The 20,260-nt window shown below is 33.7% G+C and overlaps 1 protein-coding gene across 2 annotated transcripts in view; it reads right to left on the bottom strand.

The window, feature by feature from the left end:
• CIP2A (cellular inhibitor of PP2A) overlaps positions 1-20,260 on the bottom strand; it is a 38,853-nt gene that overhangs the window by 17,456 nt on the left and 1,137 nt on the right. The window contains exons 2-12 of one of the 2 annotated variants that reach the window (XM_036445545.2): positions 15,481-15,628; positions 13,452-13,564; positions 12,530-12,624; positions 11,722-11,818; positions 10,512-10,634; positions 10,214-10,359; positions 7,317-7,392; positions 5,885-6,103; positions 4,674-4,833; positions 2,371-2,512; positions 1,198-1,297 (exon numbers count right to left, since the gene is read on the bottom strand). In XM_036445545.2, coding sequence (XP_036301438.1) covers positions 1,198-1,297; positions 2,371-2,512; positions 4,674-4,833; positions 5,885-6,103; positions 7,317-7,392; positions 10,214-10,359; positions 10,512-10,634; positions 11,722-11,818; positions 12,530-12,624; positions 13,452-13,564; positions 15,481-15,628 — 1,419 coding nt within the window. The remainder of the gene's footprint in view (positions 1-1,197; positions 1,298-2,370; positions 2,513-4,673; positions 4,834-5,884; positions 6,104-7,316; positions 7,393-10,213; positions 10,360-10,511; positions 10,635-11,721; positions 11,819-12,529; positions 12,625-13,451; positions 13,565-15,480; positions 15,629-20,260) is intronic. The other variant, XM_045584011.1, reaches the window with a different exon arrangement.

Below are 20,260 nucleotides of genomic sequence, written 5' to 3'. Positions count from 1 at the left end.
CCCTCTCTCCCTGGGAGTGGGTGGGGCCAGTAGAGGCAGCTCCACCTTCTGCCCTCCCTAAGGCCTCATTCTGAGAGAGGCTCTGAGAGCAAGCTGGGAGGGAGGGAAAGAAAGGGAGAAAAGGCTGTGAGCTGGTGGGTGCTGTGTATGTCTGTGCATGTGTGAGGTTGTGAATGAGTGTGAGTGCAGGCCCCACCTCCCCCGGCCTCAAGCCCGCTGCCACAAGTCCCCACCCACCAGACTAGGCGTTAGGTCAAGCCTTCAGTCACTGTAAATGTTACAGACCCTGGCTCTTTATATATATATATATATATATATATATATATATATATATATGCCACAGAACCATGATAAGAGCTGGACTTTATCTTTGTAATCCCCATGGTAACCTACCATAATTGCTCCCATGGAGGGGGATCATTATTTGCATTTTGTAGTCAGGAACCTGGAGCTCAGAGAGGCAAAATAACTGGCTCAAGTCTGCAGTATCTAATAAGTAGTGGAGTCAATTACTAAACCCTGTCTCTTAAGCATTATGCTCTTAAAGTGTACAAGTTTCCCCAGCCGAAGGTATATTTTGGCTTCTACTCTGTCTACAGAGGCATGAGAACCATCTTGGTTAATTTATTAAAGTAACTTAATCCACACATTGTTGTTAAATATCTATTATAAAGCAGGTTTTGTGGATACCAAGCTAAACATCTAGAGCTCTTATTTAGCTACTATCATTTAAATTTTCAAGTTAGCTATTTTCTGCACAGCCTCTCTAATCTTCCCATTCATAATCAAGTCCTTTTCTTCCAAATGTCTCCCTACCCCTTAATATCCTACCTCATCAATTCAAACTAAAAACAAAACCCCCAAACAAATACCACTCCCATCATCACCACGCCGATAGAAATAAATGAAGAAAACTGAAGTAGGACGCAAAAAGAAAAAGGCTTAGCAAGTGTAGCTATCATGAATATTCCGTACATTAGAACCAGGAGCACTTAGGTTCAGTTTCTGCAAAAATGTAACATAACTATGCATTGAGAATATTATAGGTAATTAAGACAATTAACAGCTTTAAACTTCCTTCTGATGCCAATTCTAAGGAAATAATCTTTTAAAAATTAAGAATTTTCAAACAGAAACATATATTTAGGAAGCATTTACATATGAGTAACTACAATTATTTGAAGAGTATAAACTCACCTGAAGGATTTTGTAGAAGCTTACTTCCATACCAGGAACTAAATGCTTAAGTCTGTTCATCAAATCAAGAGTTTTCAAAATCACATCAGCAGCAAGCGTGCTTAAAAAAAAAAGTCATATTTAAATTAGTTAACTAAAAATTTCCTTAGAGCTTATTTCTGTACATAATTGTAAAGAAAATGAAAACCAACATCTTTGTTTTTAAACCTCAAGAAAATGCAGTACTGTTTCTTTTGAGAAGTAAAATATTACTGAAAAGTAAAAATATCATACAGATATTTAAACTCAAGAACAGAACCAAAGAGAATAAATCAGCATTAATAATTCTGATGGAATTTATTTTTTTTTTCAATTCTCAAATACCACTCTACCTCAACTTTCTGCTTCAAATTACTAGCGGCATTGGTAATATGACCCATTTAATTCTTAGCTTTGCCACGGGAATGTCAACAATAGAGGGCAATGGTGTAATACCTAAATTTACTGAATGAATTATACTAAACTGTACCCAAAAGGGAGGATAAAAAAGTAAAAAAGATAATCCTTCTTATTGAAGAGTACAATTCTAACAAATATATTTATGAAAATTGGAACAAATCATAGTATCTAACTCTTAGCAGGTCCTCAATAAATACTTGTCAGATGGACTTAATTCATGTGGAGGAGGGGGTTAAAGTAATCCCATTATTATGGCATTTTTAACCAGAAATCTTAACATGCTAAGGTAGAAGGGTTGTCTATGTTATTGAAAACTTTTAGCAGTGAATAATTTGCTCATGAATAAAAACTACACCTCTTTTTTCATGCTTTTGCATTTAAAGATATAAAATTAAATGGACATAAAAATAGTTACTAAGGCAATGTCAAAAAGATGTCCAGAAAAGGAATGCTCAGGTGTATAACAGACCCTTAGATAATTACAATAATGATTAAACAAACCTAAACAATGAAAAATAAACCAAAATGTTAATATCTTTCTTCAGAAGCATGTGATCTATGGATTAAACAGATTTTCTAAAAAATCATTATAAAAATATTTTTAATTCTCCACTACTCCTTGAGAAAATAGAATATACCCCAAGGATATGCTTTCAAAAGATGAGAATCACTACATCTTTTTATTTTTATTAAGTTTGGCTGCACCATTTCACAATTTGAATTTCATATACTTACCCCAATTCAGAATCAGCTACCTTTGTTCCAAAACCCAGATCAATCTTGCCATATGTAAACTGTTGTTCTATCAGAGTGGAACATTTGACAGTAGTCAGAATTTTTGCAACATGCACTTTTAGAGTATCGTCTCCACATAGAGGTAAGTTTTGTTAAGGCACACAAAAAATTTCTCAAAAAACCTTATATTTGTATAGCACTTTATAGCATTGAGGATTATTTCATGCAAATTATCTCACTGAGATGTGGTGTAATTATTGTTACATTAGCTCAATGACAGATTAGGAAACTAGAGCTCAGAGCATTTAAATGACAGGTAAGTGATGAGACTGACACCAAAAGTTTCAGACTCAAAGGTGAAACTGAAAGAAATATTCCGCTACTAGATGTGAGTCTTTTGTTAACAGGCATCACAATGGTTCAATAAATATTTATTGAACTAAAGGAAGCTATTTTCTTATACTTTTATATTGTAAGTTATTTTGAATACTAGAGGCCCGGTGCATGGGTTTGTACACCGGTGGGGCCCCTCTGCCTAGCCTGCGGAGATCAGGCCAAATCCGGCTCTCCAACATCTCCGAGGGGTCCTAAATTGCAAGAAGGCAGAGGACAGCCAGAGGGACCCCATAGGTGCACAATCAGGAGTGGGGAGGGACCGTGGGAGGGCTCCAGGGCCCTTCTGGCCCATCTTGCCCAGTCCCGATCGGCCAAACCCCAGCAGCAAGCTTACCTACTGGTCGGGAGTGTCTGCCCCCTGGGGGTTAGTGTGCATCATAGTGACTGGTTGAATGTGGTAGGACACTTAGCATATTAGGCTTTTATTATATAGGATTTATCATTGAAAAGAGTCAAGGTTTCCCCTGATCTGGCAGCTCAGTGGGTTAGAGCACTGTCCTGATATGCCAAAGTTGTGGGTTTGATCCCTGGTCAGGACACACACAAGAATCAACCAATGAATGCATAAATAAGTGGAATAACAAATTGATGTTTCTCTCTCTCATAAATAAATAAATAGGTACCAATCAATAAGAGAAGGCCTGAATATATTATGGATAAGGTCAAGCAAAGCAATCATTTATCTCTACTGCAATGGTTTTCAGTTCTGGCTATATGTCAGAATCACCTAGGTCAGTGGTCAGCAAACTCATTAGTCAACAGAGCCAAATACCAACAGTACAACGACTGAAATTTTTTTTGAGAACCAAACTTTTTAAACTTCTAATGCCACTTCTGCCCAGACCATGATATTTTGTGGAAGAGCCACACTCAAGGGGCCAAAGAGCCACATGTGGCTTGTGAGCCACAGTTTGCCAGCCATGGACCTAGGAAGTTTAAAAAAATAATCATAAACACTGCTCCCCATTAGGTTTTCACATTACTTCAGTTAAATTAGAATCTCTGGAAGTAAGATTCTGGTATCAGTATTTTTAAAATGTTCTCCTAGTGATTCTAATAAACAGCTCACATTGAGAGTCACTGCTATAAAGGAAGAAGGTAATTAAGCAGCAGCAGCTCAGAGAGGAGAGGAAAGAGATGTGGTGTTTGTTCTAAGGCAGGACAAAAACCTACCTAGATAAATGTAAGAGATTTGGCTCAAATATAGTAGTTCCTTACTGATAATTTTTAAAAAAGCATTATTAAGTTTTTTAAAAATTGAGATTTGGACTTTTTGGAGGGTTAGAATCAGCTGATCTAAAAAAAATTAACAAAGACAGACCTAAGAAAGTCAGTATACAGAAGTTAAGCAGTGACACTAATTGTACTCAAGGTCTTTTTTTTTTTAAATGAGTTAATTTGTCTTGATAACATTTGTCTGTTTTATAATCAAGTGTGATGTCACCTTTAATAAAAACATTTATGCTTTAATTTATAAAACAGAGCTAAAATTTACTGAGCTAAAATAATGACACCTTTATCAACATTTATTTATTCTGATAGATTCCACCAAAGATGGCACAACGAATCACCCAGGGGCCAACTATTAGCGTCAGAAGAAAGTGAAAGGGCAGTTATTTTAGAATATAGATATTAATCTACAATTATGATAAAAATCAAGTTTAAAATGCATTTCTGGAAATGTTCTTTAGCTTAAAAATTTTGCACAAAAATAAGGAAAAAAATGTCTGAATAACTTTTATAGAAGTTATTCATTGAGAATTAGTTCTATATTTAAACTTCAGTTCAATAATTGTGAATAGATACAAGCATGAGAAACAAAATTATAACCAAAGACAAAAATGCAGTAAATACAATGCTGGGGGAAAAAGTTATTTAGTTTCCATATTTGTAATAGTAAAGGATATTTAGCAAAACTTCAGTAGCTTTGATCATCCTTTCACATTTTTTTCTTATTAAGGCCTCATCTAGATTTTGATCTGTGAAGTGAAGCTGATCAAGGACTGTAGGCAGCAGAAGGGTCACAAAACGGTCAGCTAAGGAACTGTTAGCACTATCTATGATATCCTGGAATATAACAACCACCAATGATTAAAAACAAAACAAAACAAAAGATGGAATACAGAATGCAGAAGTAGTCATCACAGAGCTGCAATATTCTCTTTAAATTTTTTACCTAATAGTTCATCGGCCTGTACCTCCTATTTAAAATCTACCCTTTTAACCAGTTTGAGACTATGATGAGCTTTTCTTCAAATGGAACAATAAGGTTTTGGGTTAATCAACTGCAAACAATTTCTAAATAGATTATACTTGTGATTTAAAAATTATTATAAAGTGTACTAAAAACAAATATCCAGAATTTGCTAAATGTAATTACAATAATTAAACAAACACTAGTTTTAATGCTTTACAACCACAAATAATTCCCATCAAGAATCTCAAAGGGCTCTTTAAATATTAAAACTGATTAACAATCAAGACCAATATAAAACAGAAAAAAATAACTGGTGTATAATTCCTAACAAATACATTTAATCATTCATACACATTTGTTTGTGCATAGGATCTAGTAAGGGAAGGGGGAACATTCAGGAGGAGAATGAGGGTAGGTGGGATGGGTAAAAACAGGGGGAATAGTGGTGAATACAAAATGACCGTGGTAGTAGAATCTGCTGGAATATAATAGCCTCTACGGAAGGAATTTTTTCTGTATTCTAAGTGTTTAGACATGCCTAGTGTGCTCAATGATACTTCACTGACTGAATCCAATGTTCCTCTGTTAATCAACTAAAAAGGCTAATAAAGAGAGCAGACAGCATCTACTGAGACAGACAGAATGTGATTACTTCAAAAAACAGTAAAACATACAAACCATAAACCTTTACTTATTACACTGAAAGGAGTACATATTAAGCTATTCAGTATGTAAATAAAAAAGAAAACACTAATATTTGTGATTTTGCCAGAGAAAAAAAATTCAGTAGCTGAATGTTAGGGAGCTTAGTACTGGAAAAGGTTTCCTAAAACATATGAACAACTGGAAGTTTATTATGTACATTTTTTTAAAAACAACTGAGAATCATGAGAATGGAAAAGTCAAACTGTTAAATATTACCTCAAATATTTCCTTAAATAGTTCCAATGCTAAAATAGAACAGTTTTCTGATCCATCCAAGGGTTGGCTTGACCATCGAAGAAGAGCTACAGTAGGTTCTACACATTTAGAACGGCTTCCCAGAACAGTGTTGCCAGAGGGAGACTGTTCAAATATCATCTGAGTGAGCACATGGCGCAGCTGAGTCACTGAACAGAAGGCAAGAAGTAATTCTAAAACCTGTGCAATATAAAGTCTTTATTAAATGTCAATTCCTTAGACTTTAGTGCACAATCAAATTATAAAGCTGAAATTGACATACATTTTAAAAGAAAACACTTTACAACAAAAATTAGGAGCAGCTTCCAATTTTTCTTTCAGTATTATTTTTCAAAATGAGTTAAAAGTTTCCACATGATTACAAAGTAATTTATTAGTGATGGTTACTTTTCGTTAACAGGACTATGAAGGCCAAAGGAGGAAGGGCAACTTCAACTAATGTTTATATTCCTTCTACAGTACTTAATTTTTTTTAAGTTTTGTTTAAAAAACAAAACAAAAACACAAGCATTAAAAATAATTAACATTTGCTATCATACTATATAAAGTATAAAAGATTAAAATTCTTTTATACTAATATAGTATAAAAGATTTTTAAAAAAGGGTAATTGCTGCCAAAACCGGTTTGGCTCAGTGGATAGAGCGTCGGCCTGTGGACTCAAAGGTCCCAGGTTCGATTCCAGTCAAGGACATGTACCTTGGTTGCGAGCACATCCCCAGTAGGGGGTGTGCAGGAGGCAGCAGCTGGTCGATATTTCTCTCTCATCAATGTTTCTAACTCTCTATCCCTCTTCTTCCTCTCTGTTAAAAAAAAAAATCAATAAAACATTTTTTTTTTTTAAAAAGGTTAATTGCTATGGGTGAGTGATTTAGTGGTGAGTGTGAAGGCCTAAGACTTTACTGTACCTTACTGTAGACTTGTAAACACTGTATGCCTACAGTAAATTGACAAAATGAGATAAAATCAAGCACAACAGACAATAATGCATCAAGAGATGCTATAAACACAAGATCTTTGAAGGTGCTACTGGATTAACAGCATTTGCTGTTTTACAGCAAACTTATTTTTATAAGTAGAAAGTACATTCTAAAATAATGATTAAAAAGTATAGCATAGCCCTAACTGGTTTGGCTCAGTGGATAGAGCATTGGCCTGCAGACTGAAGGATCCCAGGTTCGATTTTCGTCAAGGGCACGTACCTTGGTTGCAGGCACATCCCCAGTAGGAGGTGTGCAGGAGGCAGCTGATCAATGTTTTTTTCTCATCAATGTTTCTAATTCTCTATCCCGCTCCCTTCCTCTCTGTAAAAATTGAGAGAACTGTGCACTTAGATTTTTCCTCATATTATAGTTTTTTTTAAAGTTTAAAACAAAGAGTCATGTTTTTACCTACCTTTGAGGAAGAATCAGAATCCTTTCCATTAAGAAGACCTAATACTTGATTAAGACATGAAGAAAAGTGCTCATACCTAGGTTTAAAATAAAAAATATATATTAAATGAATAACATTGTAATAACTATATAGGACGCTAGGTGGGTATTGGAAATATCAAGGGGAAACAACTTTGTATATTGTTGTCTAACCACTATGCTGTATACCCAAAATTACCGGTAATACAAAATTTAAAAAATATATCAAGTAAGATTATAAAATTGATACATCAAAAATAATTTATGTACAAAACAAATATAAAATTTAATTATATTTTCTTTCATCTATTTATTTTGGCTTCTAATATAAAAATCTTTATAAAGTTTTTCTCAAAACTTAAAGCATATTCTGCCACACCGATGTACATAAATTGGCTGACATTTATAAAATGATGAAAAAAAAATGATACGTGGTAATAATCACTGAAACTTTCTATATCTGCATAGCGTTTTTTTAAAGGTTGTAAAATTCAAGGAACACTAATATACAATAAATTAGACAGATACTTATTTATAAAGCATCTACAATTTCCAGACATTAAGTTAGGCTCTGCAGATATAAAGGTAAGGAGCACGGCCTTATGTTAAACAACTCTAAGAGGTACTAGTGATACCATTCACATTATGTTCCATGTGACTGGTATATCCTAGATTTGGGAGAACAGTGCCCTGTCAGAGAACTCACAGTCACAAGGATGGAGGCAGAAGGACAAAATAATATAATGTAATGTAAAATATGGTATAATGAAAATGCTATGAAATAGGATGGATATAAACCCAGATTTGGTAGAAACAGGCCTGATCAGGTGAAGCTTTGCAAACTTGACTGTTAAAGAACAAAAAGGTGCCCTGACCTGTTTGGCTCAAAGGATAGAGCATCGGCCTGCGAACTAAAGGGTCCCAGGTTCATTTCCAGTCAAGGGCATTTACCTTGGTTGTGGGCACATGCCCAGAAGGGGGTGTGCAGGAGACAGCAGCTGATCAATGTTTCTCATATATGTTTCTAATCTATCCCTCTCCCTTTCTCTCTGTAAAAGATCAATAAAATATATATATATTTTTAAAAAGGCACCAGACATATATAATGGAAAGAGTATTTCAGCCATCCAGATGAAGCACTCCAGAGGAAATGGTACATGGCCACATGAAATGGCATATCTAGCAAGTTGATGGTTCTATTTATTGTCTGAAATTATTATACAAAAGTATATACAAAAGAAAATAAAAAGAAATACAGCTGATAGATTGCCAGTCACCACATTTGGAGGGCTATATTGAGAATTTGAATATTCACCTTGAATACAATGGTAGATCAGAATTAAAGGGACATACAGTTGAAAAGGGTGAGAGTTGAGCATATGTATAAATCAAGGAAGTCAACTGAATGGTAGACACTAGAGAGATAGGAGAAACTGCTGAAAATAGGACAGAATAAGACTTAATGCACAGAATAATGGGATATGTTTATAAACAAAACAGGACACTCAGTAAGAATTGGAATAACTTTGCCCATAACATATTTGAGGTAACTGCAATTATATATGATTCTGTGTTTTGTTTTGTTTTTCCTGTAAAACAAAGATTAAGGACATCTTCTAAGTGAAAAGTGCCAGATGAAAATAGTAAATATTTAAAGGAGCTACTGTAGAAAGTGTGAAAGAAAGCTGAATGGGAATAAATGTAAGAGGTGTTAACTATTGTAGATAAAGTTAGAGATCATAAACATGCAGCATAAAAATTTATAAGGTATGATTTTTCTCAAGCTTCGATCAGGAACTTAGGGATTCAGTTAGACTTTGGAACAGGAATGTTTTATTAAATGGTAGAGCAAATACATAGAGGTCAACATAATTTTCTTTCCAGAGGGGACTCTAAGGTTCTAGGTTAGACAGAAAAGAAAATAGATAATGCAACTGAGAGATATCCAGAAGTGAGTAAACAATTACTTAGTAATGTTAAATCAGATTATCTTTCTGTCCTAGAGAGGTATACTCAAAATAATTTTTCTGCTTTACTCCAAAGCTGTTAAATAAGCACCATTTGATGGTCAGAATGGGTATTACTTGAGATATATTGGGAAGATTCTTAGGATAAGAGAGGGAAGATAAAGAGAGGGCACTCTGGAAGACAGTTCTCTTATCTACTGAAGCTTAAGAGAAGAAAATATAAAAATGCCAATGTGAATGCTGTTTGGTATTACAAAGTATTATTAACTATATGACTTCTCCTTCCCCACACTTGACTATAGCAGAGCTCAATAAACATTTTCTTGTTTCTGAATGGTTCGTTAATTTAACTCTTAAAAACAATTTCAACAATGTTCTAACTTAGGATCACACTAGGAAAACTTAACTCAAGATACAAAAACTGTGAGCTCTCTGGGAAACAGTTACTAATCAATCTCAAAACATAAATAATCACATGAAATGCCACTGAAATAGAACAAACATTTAAACATGTGTTCTCATTTTTACCTTATAACACACTAGAAACACCCACTGAAGGAAATATCAATTTTTATAAAAAAAGAAAACACAAAAAGACATACTGAAAGAATATAATAAAAATATTCTTTTAAAAAATCATGTTTAAGATTTAAAACTGGTTTCAAAACAGATTAATCATGGTGTGCACATTTTGGAGACTAATACAACTTTATTCATCTAAAGCAAAGACTGAAACTTACACACACGCCTTGTTATACTTTTACATTTCAGGCCGGGAAAGCAAAAGAATGGGAATAAAGCACATCGAAATATCCTTATTTGGTCTATTGTGAATCAGTAGAATTCAAGTTTACTAAATCTAAAAAGACAATTTTGGTATTTTTAAGTCTTAAAATTTGTCAGAGAGTCATACCTGGTAAGATAATCGGCAATTTTAGGATTCTTAAGGAGATCCATCAGTAGGTCAACTGAATACTTTCTGGTTAGTGTGCCATCGCCGTTTATGAGAATATTAAATATTAGCTGAAAAGTCTGATGAATGTTTCGAGCATGGAACAACTTAAAAACAAATTAGGGAAAGCATATTATACAAAAAAAAGAGTTAAGTTGAAATCATCCTAAAACTTAATAAAGAGGCTCAATGACTTAAAGTATCAGAGAATAAAACTTCATAATTATCTTAAAAAATATTAATAAGAAATCATATTTACCTTTTCCCCCACCTCTTCATTTAATGTCAAACTGGATAATATTGAAAGTGCAAACACAACTACAGTTAAACTACTATGGGCCATGTAGCTTATAAGAGTTCGATAAAAAGATTTCACATTATTCTGAGGAAAAAGAAATTTAAAAATTAAATTAGAATAAAAAATTGTTTTATATTTGATTTCAAAAAGCATATCTTCCATAGGGTAGGTAAGCTTTTATTATTAAACATTCTTATCAACTTAAGAGATCATTTCAAGGAGAGGATATTTTATATATTGTGTACAGTAGTATCAACAGGCACAATCTTGGTGAAGAACACTGTTTAGATACGGGATTAAGAGTAAAAGTTTAATAACCCCACTTCAAAATAAGATCAGGTCAGAATAATCCAACATGAAGAAATGAGATATTATTTAATTTAAAACTAAACAGGTAATAGGTTACTACATAGACTGATGAACAAGAACACACCCAGAGATAAGGAGCCACGGGTCAGATTCAAAGGGAGGGTGGGGATAAAAGGGAGGGTGGACCTCAAAGGGAGGATGGGGATAAAAGGGAGAGATCAACCAAAGGATTTATGTGCACACATATGAACCTAACCAGTGGTCAAGGACAATAGGGGGTTGGGGCATAAGTGGGAAGGGGATTGAAATGGGAGGTTGAGGACAAATATGTGGGACCATAATCAATAAAGAAATTAATTTAAAAAAATAGATTGCACAGCAGGGGAACTGTTCACAAAGTACCTTAAACAATCAACAAACTTCCTAGATTTAATACATTTCTAATGGGTCAGTTAAATGCATCAGTGTGCCTTCACTTGTTGCAAGTACTGGTGCAAGTCATTTACTGATTAATCTTTTGGTGGAGTTCACACTGGTTTTGTGGAAATACAAAGAATAGGGTAAAAGGGATTGCCTATGATGTGCCTTCCTTCTATCAGCTAAAAATAATTTAGCTTTTCTTGTGTTAGTCAATATAACAAATAATGCTACCAGAAGGAAATCTTTTAGTATTCAACACTTGTATTAACTCTTAACATCTTAAATACAACACATATGAAAGCTGGAATAATTCAAATTATTTACATGTCAATTTGATTCTTCATTAACTCTGATGGATTAGCTGGACAAGAGAAAAATGAATGAAATGTCCTTGAAACATAGAAGCAACCACAAAACAAGAAACATCTTATAAAATTCTTACCAAACTCTTTATGTGTGTTTGAACAGAAAGATTGTGTCGACAAAGATTTGCCAATAATCCCAAACAAGGCATTGTTAATTCATCTTCAGAAGACTGACTGTTATTTAAGAAAAAGCATAAAAAAATAAAATGATTAAATTCATTTTAAAGTATTCAAAATTTATACATATAAATTCCTCTTTGCATGCAAAAAGAAAAATCTGATTAACATGTGAAGTCCATCAAGCTTTGAATAGTATTGCCCACTTATTTCATGTTTTGAAACAAAACTATCCTATTTAATTGCAGCACAGAAATATGAAAACATGCAAAGTGAAATAAGTCAGTTAGAGAAAGAGAAGTATCACATAACCTTACTCATATGTGAAATCTCATTAACAAAATAAACTGATAGAGTGAATCCAGAGACATGGAAACATGGAATAGAGTGTGGAATCTCAGAGAGAAGGCGGAAAAGGGTGGGAGGTAATCAACAACAGCAGCAATAAAAAAAGAAATATAAAAACAACTGTCAGAGTGACCATGTGCTATCTCATCAGTATATTTTCTCATCAAGAAGATTAAATTTAAACACAATTTTCAGGGTCAATAATTTCTTTCTGTTCAAATAAAGTCATTTCATAAATTTTGTTATAAAAATTAAAGCTGGTTTATATCATTTGATTCTTAAAATTATCTAAGAGTAGATAAGAAATCAGTCTTAGTTTAAAGAAGATGGGAAAATTTAAGAAAAATTGAATTGTGACATGGTTTTAGTTTAAAAATAAACCAATAGATTATTTGGTTACATGTTTGGTTGCATACTCACATATGATCTATCAGGAATGTAATTAAGTCATCTATATTTGCACCAGAATGGAAAATTTTGACGTTATATGTTAACTTTTGCAGAAGTTGAATGCACTGAGAATTAAAAAACAGTAATGAATATAAACACAATAAAACATACTGCATACTCACAAACTATAGAGTTCTGTGCATATTCTGAACATATCACCATTTTAGGAGGCAGAATTTAGACCAAAAATGTTTTCATTTCTTAAAATGGTTTTCTCTTTTTAACACAAAGTAATAAGACTACCAGGAACCATAGGATTCATCCTCTGATTCACACATTCCTATACATCCTATCTTAAACAAAGCATCTTTTCATCAACCTGGTATATTTTATCATCTTAAAAGAATATGTAGGTTGAAACATATATCAATTCTAAGATATATTATTTTTTTACATTTACCATATTTAAAATTTAATGTATGTTTAATTGCCAACACTTTTCTTTTTTACAACTGCATTTTAGGTTCAATAAAATATTATGGTTATAAGAGCTGTGAGTCTATGCTAAATAAGATTAAATCTACAGTACAGTATACCTTCAATTTTGTAGAATGTTTCCTCAACGAGACTAGATGCCAACTCAAATTATAATTTTAATGTAAATAACTGTCTAAATGCTGACATCTGTGTTTATAAGTCTGTCAAATAAGTTATTATATATATTTTTTTCTTTAATAATAGTGCTAATGTGAATAAGCTTCCCTTCTCCACAACTTTTAAAATCATTTTAAATACTGATCAACTAGTTCTTAAATTTATTAATGGTAAGAATGTGCCTAATCATTCATATTGTACTTGATAAGCTAGCAGTTGCTAACAGATACTATCAATTTTAATATGAAAATAAGGAAGAATAAGTATGCAGTGAAAAGTACTGTGTGGATGTGTATACCTGCAAAAACAATGAATCACTGTGGCAAGTGCTGCTCCGACATACCACTCCTGCCAACACATTATTCAGGTTATATGTATTCTGAAGATAGTCTCTTGTTTCATTGTCTGCAGCTGTAAATTAAAATGCATAAAACATTATCAATTTTACATATTGTCTTCATGGATGAAAGTCATAATTTTAAATTCTAAATCAAATTTACCATTATATAAAAACATTAAATATTATATGATTATTTTACATACAAATACTTCCCAATGCAGTTTAATCATAGAAATTGAGCTGGCAAAGAGAAGGGAGTATTAGCTTTGCCCTTTTTTTGGCCAATAAACAAATGATTTCTCAATGTAAGCTAAAATAATCTCAAGGAAAACGCCTGCTTGTAGAAATTTTGCTGTTAAATTATTTCAATGCTTTTATACTCTAAAACTGCTCTAAAATTGAAGTCTATCAACTAAAAAATAAATAAAAATTTTAAAAGAAAATGTTAAGATAATCTCTTTAACATATTTAAACATTAAAAGTGACTGCCAGTCTCATATAAATGGTTGGTGGATGTTGGAACTGCATAGCCCTTTGGGAAAGCAATTTAGTAATGATTGTTAAATTGAACAATGTCTGAATATTCTACTGGGAATTTATTCAACAAATACTCAAATATTTGAGCAAAAATACAGAAAAATGTATTAATTCTAGAAGCAAAAAACACAAAAAGAACATATATGAGTACACACATCCTTAGTGGAGTGGTTGAATAAATTATAGTACTCTACAATGCGGCACAAGGTATCTATTAAAAAGAAAGCATGTGGAAAGATCTAAAATATAGCAAGTATAAAAGAAAACATGCAGTGCTCTGCAACACCATTTTTGTTAAAAATAAGTGAAATTATTTGTTAATATTTTAATCTATTATCATTTGTTATAGTATAGAATAAGATCTGGAAAAACACATATCAAACCATTAAGAAAAATCCCAAATACCTTCCCCAAGGTGGAAATGATATAGAAGATGGTGATGAATAAAGACTAATTTTGTTTTACTCTCAATATCTATGCTAATTTGGTAGTGACTAAGCCACATGTGGCTATTTAAAGATACATTAATTAAAAGATTAGGTTCCTTAGTCTAGTACTCACACTTCAAATGCTCAACAGTACTATGTGGCGTATAGGTACTATATTTAACAACAGATAGAGAACATTTTCATCAAGAAAATTCTATTTTTCTTTTTTATTTCAGAGAAAAAGGGAGAGGGAGAGAGAGATAGAAACATCAATCTTGAGAATCATTGATTGGCTGTCTCCTACACACCCCTCACTGGAGATAGAGGCTGCAACCCAGGCATAGTTGAGCAAATATTGGCTAGGGATTGAACAGTGATCTCCTGGTTCATAGGCCGACGCTCAACCAGAGCCATGCCGGTAAGTCGGACTGATCCTTCTGGATCACTGTTATTTTTTTTTTTATAGCAAGAATTAATTTTATAGTCACAAACAAAATTATCTCCACTATGCCTCAAAACACAAATCAATAAAAAAGGTAACTATTAAGTGAAAATTTTAAAACTAAAGCTTTAGGTAGAAAAAAATCAAAAAAGCGACACCTATATTTTTTACCCTTAGCTCCAGGTTCAGTGTAGTTTATTAAAAAAAAAAAAAAAGATGATTTATTTGATCATTAGCTATAACTTTTCTCAGCAGTGTATTTAATAATGGCATTACGTGAATGTAGTTTTTTATTTTTTTTTAATTCAAAAATAGGTCAGCATTTCCAAAAGTGTATTCTTATTTGTAGACCACTGAACCTGATATGTTTGAGATTATTCGTTCCAATAATTTTAAAAAAGGATGCACAGAATATTCCCATTTCAAGAGATCCACAGAACAAATAGTTCTATAAGGTCCTGCAATGAAGAAATCTTTGGGATGTGAACCATTCTCCTAACGATTCTATGACTAAATCTGCCCTTTAAAAACTATTACTTTCAAAAATCTTCTAAAAACTTAAAAAGAGAAATTAAATTACCTAATTGAGATAACAAACTGATGATACTGGAGATCAGTGGTGCATTTATGTTTGGGTCTTCAAGTAGTTCTAGAAGACAACTCAAGCATTCACTTGGTAATATTTGATTTGACGTAAATAATCGTGTGAGCTTCTGTCCAGAAATTACCTATAAAAATAGTAATTAAAATGTGTTAGTTAAAAACTGGCACCCTTGCAGGTGTCGCTCAGTTGGTTGGACATTGTTCTGTGCACCAAAAGGTTTCAGGTTTCAGGTTCTATTCCCCGTCAGGGCACATACCCCGATTTCAGGTTCAATCTGGGAGAGGTTGTGCAAAAGGCACCTGATTGATGTTTCTCTCTCTCTCTTTCTCTCTCAAAATCAATAAAAATATATTTTTTTTAATAACTGGCAGTTTTCATCTCTTTCCCATTTGAAATTAAAAACTTAGTTCTTCCAAAATGCCACTGCCACACTCCCAATTTTGAAAATTCATACATGCTGATACCTCTTGCTGATGAAGTACCTATTCCTTCTCTCACTGGCTAATGTAATCATTTGGGTTTCAGCTTTATTTCCTCCAGGAACTTTTTCTAACCCTCTTCTATCAACTACATTAGGTTTGCCTATTACTCTATCCTACAGTACATTATACTTTTATTTCATAAACTGGCAAACTTTTAATGACTTAGCAATATTTATCCTCCCTACTACACTGAACACTCAATGAAGGCATCAACTACAAATCAACACTCTACTACCAATATATTTATTGAATAGATGAATTTTAGTACTTGCATTCCACCTACTTTAAGGGAGACCATGGAAAGTGAAAAGTTGCTAATTCAAAGGCTTAGCTATGCAATTGACTATGTGATTATTTCTGCTCCCTCCCAAAAACAATTGCTGAGCCTAGAAATTTGAGATTACCAAAGAGGAATTAAAAAAAAAAATTAAGTAGCCATGTCAGGCCTAGACAAATTTTATCTTTGGATATTCCACTTTTTACTCCTCTCTTATAATCCTATAAATCATCTCATCCTACCCCTTCGAAAGGTAAAGCTGGGATTAAAGGCACAAAATAGTTGTCAGAAAGCATGTATTTTCAAAATGTTTTTTGAATGTTATTCATTAATAACATGTTTTTATTTTTAGAAGACCTAGTCTCACCTGGAGAGCATTAGGCTAAGCGAAATAAGCCAGTTGGAGAAAGATAAATCATCATATGATCTCACTGATTTGTGGAATAAAATTAACAACATAAACTGATGAACAAAAATAGACCCAGAAACATAGAAGCATCGAACAGACCCCCAAACCTCAGAGGGAAGGCTGGGGAGGGTGAGAAGGTGGGAGGTAAGAGATCAACCAAAGGACTTGTATGCATGCATATAAGCATAACCAATGGACACAGACAGTAGAGGGGTGAGGGCATGTGCTGGGGTTGGGAGCAGCCGGGAAGAGGTCAATGGAAAAAAAAGGTGACATACGTAATATTTTGGATTTAAATTTTAAAAATAAATAAATAAATAAAAGATCAAGTCTCAAAAGGTTGTTTTAGCATCGCTCTAATCTTTCTGTGTCCCTTTATTCCCTCACCAAGATGTCAGTTTTTCTTCTAAAGCTTTGCTGATAAGGGAGTTTCAGAATATCTTTTCCTGTGAATTATGTGTTTTAACATTAAAGTAAAAGTCTGTAAGACTGAAAAATGGTCCAAAGGTGAAATGAGATACTGATAGAAGATATTTTGTGAGAAGGAACCTTCTGAGCACTGTCCTTTTATCTACTTATAGAGCTAGCCCTCCAGAAGATGAAGACATTTTCTGCTTTAAATATAATTTCCCTCAAAACTGGACCCAAGTTTAAATAACACATGTACTCTAACATGTAATAATTATTTATTGTGAGGTAAATTTTAAAAACTGCTTCATAAATTTTACTTTATACACATAGAATGTGTTATGTAAATACAATTTACGTTAATGATAACTAATACTTTGGCACTTGCTCTGGCCTAGGTACATTGTATATGTCAATTCTTTTCATATTCATAACAATTTGCAATTTACAGGTAATTATTAGACTAGAAGCCTGGTGCACAAAATTTGTGAACGGGGGCAGGGGGTCCCCTCAGCCCAGCCTGCACCCTCTCCAATCGGGAACCCTCTTGGGGGATGTCTGACTGCTGGTACCACTGGCTCCTAACTGCTCACCTGCCTGATAGCTCCCAGTTGCCCCCCCCTCTGCCCCTACCTGCTCCCCCCCTGCTGGCCTGGTCAACCCTTAATGCCCCCCAGCCTGGTTGCCCCCAACTCCCTCCCTCCCCCACTGGCCTGGTCATCCCTAACTGTGACCCCTGCTGGCCGGGTCACTGCCAACTGCCTCCCCAGGGACCTGGATGCCTCACGCAGCCTGCTGCCCAGTCTTTTGGTCACCCCTCACTAATCCCCCTGTGGCCTAGTCACCTCACACAACTTGTTCAGTCGTCCATTTGGTTGTGATGGTTGCTTAGGCTTTTATATATATATAGATGAGTAAACGGAAGTACAAACTACAGTAGCTTAATTGGGATTCATTGTCCCTGAATCAATGCTCATAATCACTACATAAGACTGGTGTTATGAGAAGCCACCAAGATTGAGACCAGTTCAGCCCTTTCAATAAAAAAATAATTCAAATCTCAGGGTCTGCCTGGGACTACAAAGAAAAATTAGCAGAAGTGCAGCAAAACAGGAGAATGAATCATCAATCTTTCACAGAATAACAATCTCTCTTTGTATCTTCAGATACTGCTCTCATGAGATCTGCACAAAGATAGTCACCATTAATATCACAAAAATGGTCAAAATTTAGAAATCTGAAAACACTAAGGATTGTTCTGGATGAAGGATGGCAATTTTCACCTGAAATTGAACATAGCTGTGAAATCAACAATTCCATTTTTAGGTATGTAAAATATATGAATGCACATATCAACAAAAAAAGGTATGAAAGTACTTACAACACATTTTTCAAATTCTATCCAGAAATGGAAACAACCTAAATGCCAATCAACAAAATATAAATAAACTGGTGAATTTATAAAATGGAATTTTACAAAGTAATAAAAAAGAGTAAAATGTGCAACATTAATGAATTTCAGATTATACTGAGTGAAAGAAGTCAGATATAAAGGTATATATTATGTAAGTTTAGTTATCTGAATTGTATGAGAGGGAACAATTGAAAAAAAAAACTATTAGAAAATATTCTATATTATGATACAGATAGTAGCTACTTGAGCATACACATATATTAAAAAAACACACTCACAAAACTCTGGCTCAGCCAGAAGGTTGAGGTTCAATTCCTGATCAGGGCATCTGCCAGGGTTGTGGACTCATCCCAGGTGGGTGAGTGCAGGAGGTGGCCAATCAATGATTCTCTCTCATCATTCATGTTTCTAACTTTCTCCCTCTTCCTCCCTCTCTGAAATAAAAACATTTTAAAAATTATGAAGCTCTTTCTTTAGTTAAGATTATTGCACATTATACACTAAATGTATGTTATTCCTCTAAATGGTAGAAGGTTTTTCAGTAAATCTCTTGAAAGTCTAGTAGCAAGTCCTTAAGCCGCATATTTCTTTAAAGTCTCCTTCAATTCACCATAATGAGGTGCTTAGATTCACAACATACCTGTTTATTCTCAAAGACAGGTAATGTTTCAAATGAATATTTAAAATAGTTAATTCCTTTATCTTAAAATTAAACTAACAACCCTGCTTATTTTGTGGCTTTGTGGATCTACTAGCACACTGTTCTATCCTAATTGAGAAGTAAAGTATTAGCGTTTAACAGCTAATACCTTCATCATCATTAGGTTTGCAGAAATTTGTTGAGGTAATGAATGGAAAAAAAAAAAAAAAAAAAAAAGCACTTAAGAGATGGGCACCTGAAGTAGAAAGGAGAGCACCAATGAAACTTGAGAATGAAGACACATTTAACGCACTCCAGTTGCACCAAAAACTGACATTGCTGTACCATTAACAATAGCCTTCTCTTTGTCAGAGTTTGCTAATCTTTGGTAATTTAAGCTTTTATCACAGGGTTAATATAACAAATAGAATCTATTTTAAAATTATGTTCAAGTCTATGTTAATAGACGTAGTTACAGAGAGAATTAAAATAAGATTTGATTGAGCTTAACTATTTTTTTAAAATATATTTTATTGATTTTGTACAGAGAGGAAGGAAGATAGAGAGTTAGAAACATCGATGAGAGAGAGTCATCGATCAGCTGCCTCTTACACACCCCTTACTGGGGATATGCCTGCAACCAAGGTACATGCCCTTGACCGGAATCTAACCCTGGACCCTTCAGTCCCCAAGTTGATGCTCTACCCATTGAACCAAACTGGTTTCGGCGAGCTTAACTATTTTTTTATTAAAACTGAGGTCATTGTTATTTGGAATCCCATTAATTGCATAATAAATGACAGCAGATTAAAAGCAAAAAAGTTACAATATAGAATAAGTACTCTAGACACAAATCAGTGGGAACTAATAGAAAAAATGAAAGCAATTCAATATTTTAGGATTGAAAAATTGTGAGCTATATATTTTGGGGGGAAAAAAGATTATGATTATTAGTAAGTGAAATTGCTTATAAAAGTTGACATAATATACTTCAAGTTCGAATTAAAATAAAAGCAGTAAGGAACAGGTTTAGATTGTAAACTGCTTAAGGGACAAGGGATATAAAACAAAGTTTTAATCATCACTCCCCATCACTTTCACTCCCGAGACTTACTGTATATTGTCA

This window comes from Pipistrellus kuhlii, unplaced genomic scaffold (assembly GCF_014108245.1).
Source record: "Pipistrellus kuhlii isolate mPipKuh1 unplaced genomic scaffold, mPipKuh1.p scaffold_m20_p_2, whole genome shotgun sequence".
Lineage (NCBI taxonomy): Eukaryota > Metazoa > Chordata > Mammalia > Chiroptera > Vespertilionidae > Pipistrellus > Pipistrellus kuhlii.
The sequence above is the reverse complement of the archived record's forward strand: the minus strand, read 5'-3'. Positions and strand labels throughout refer to the sequence as shown.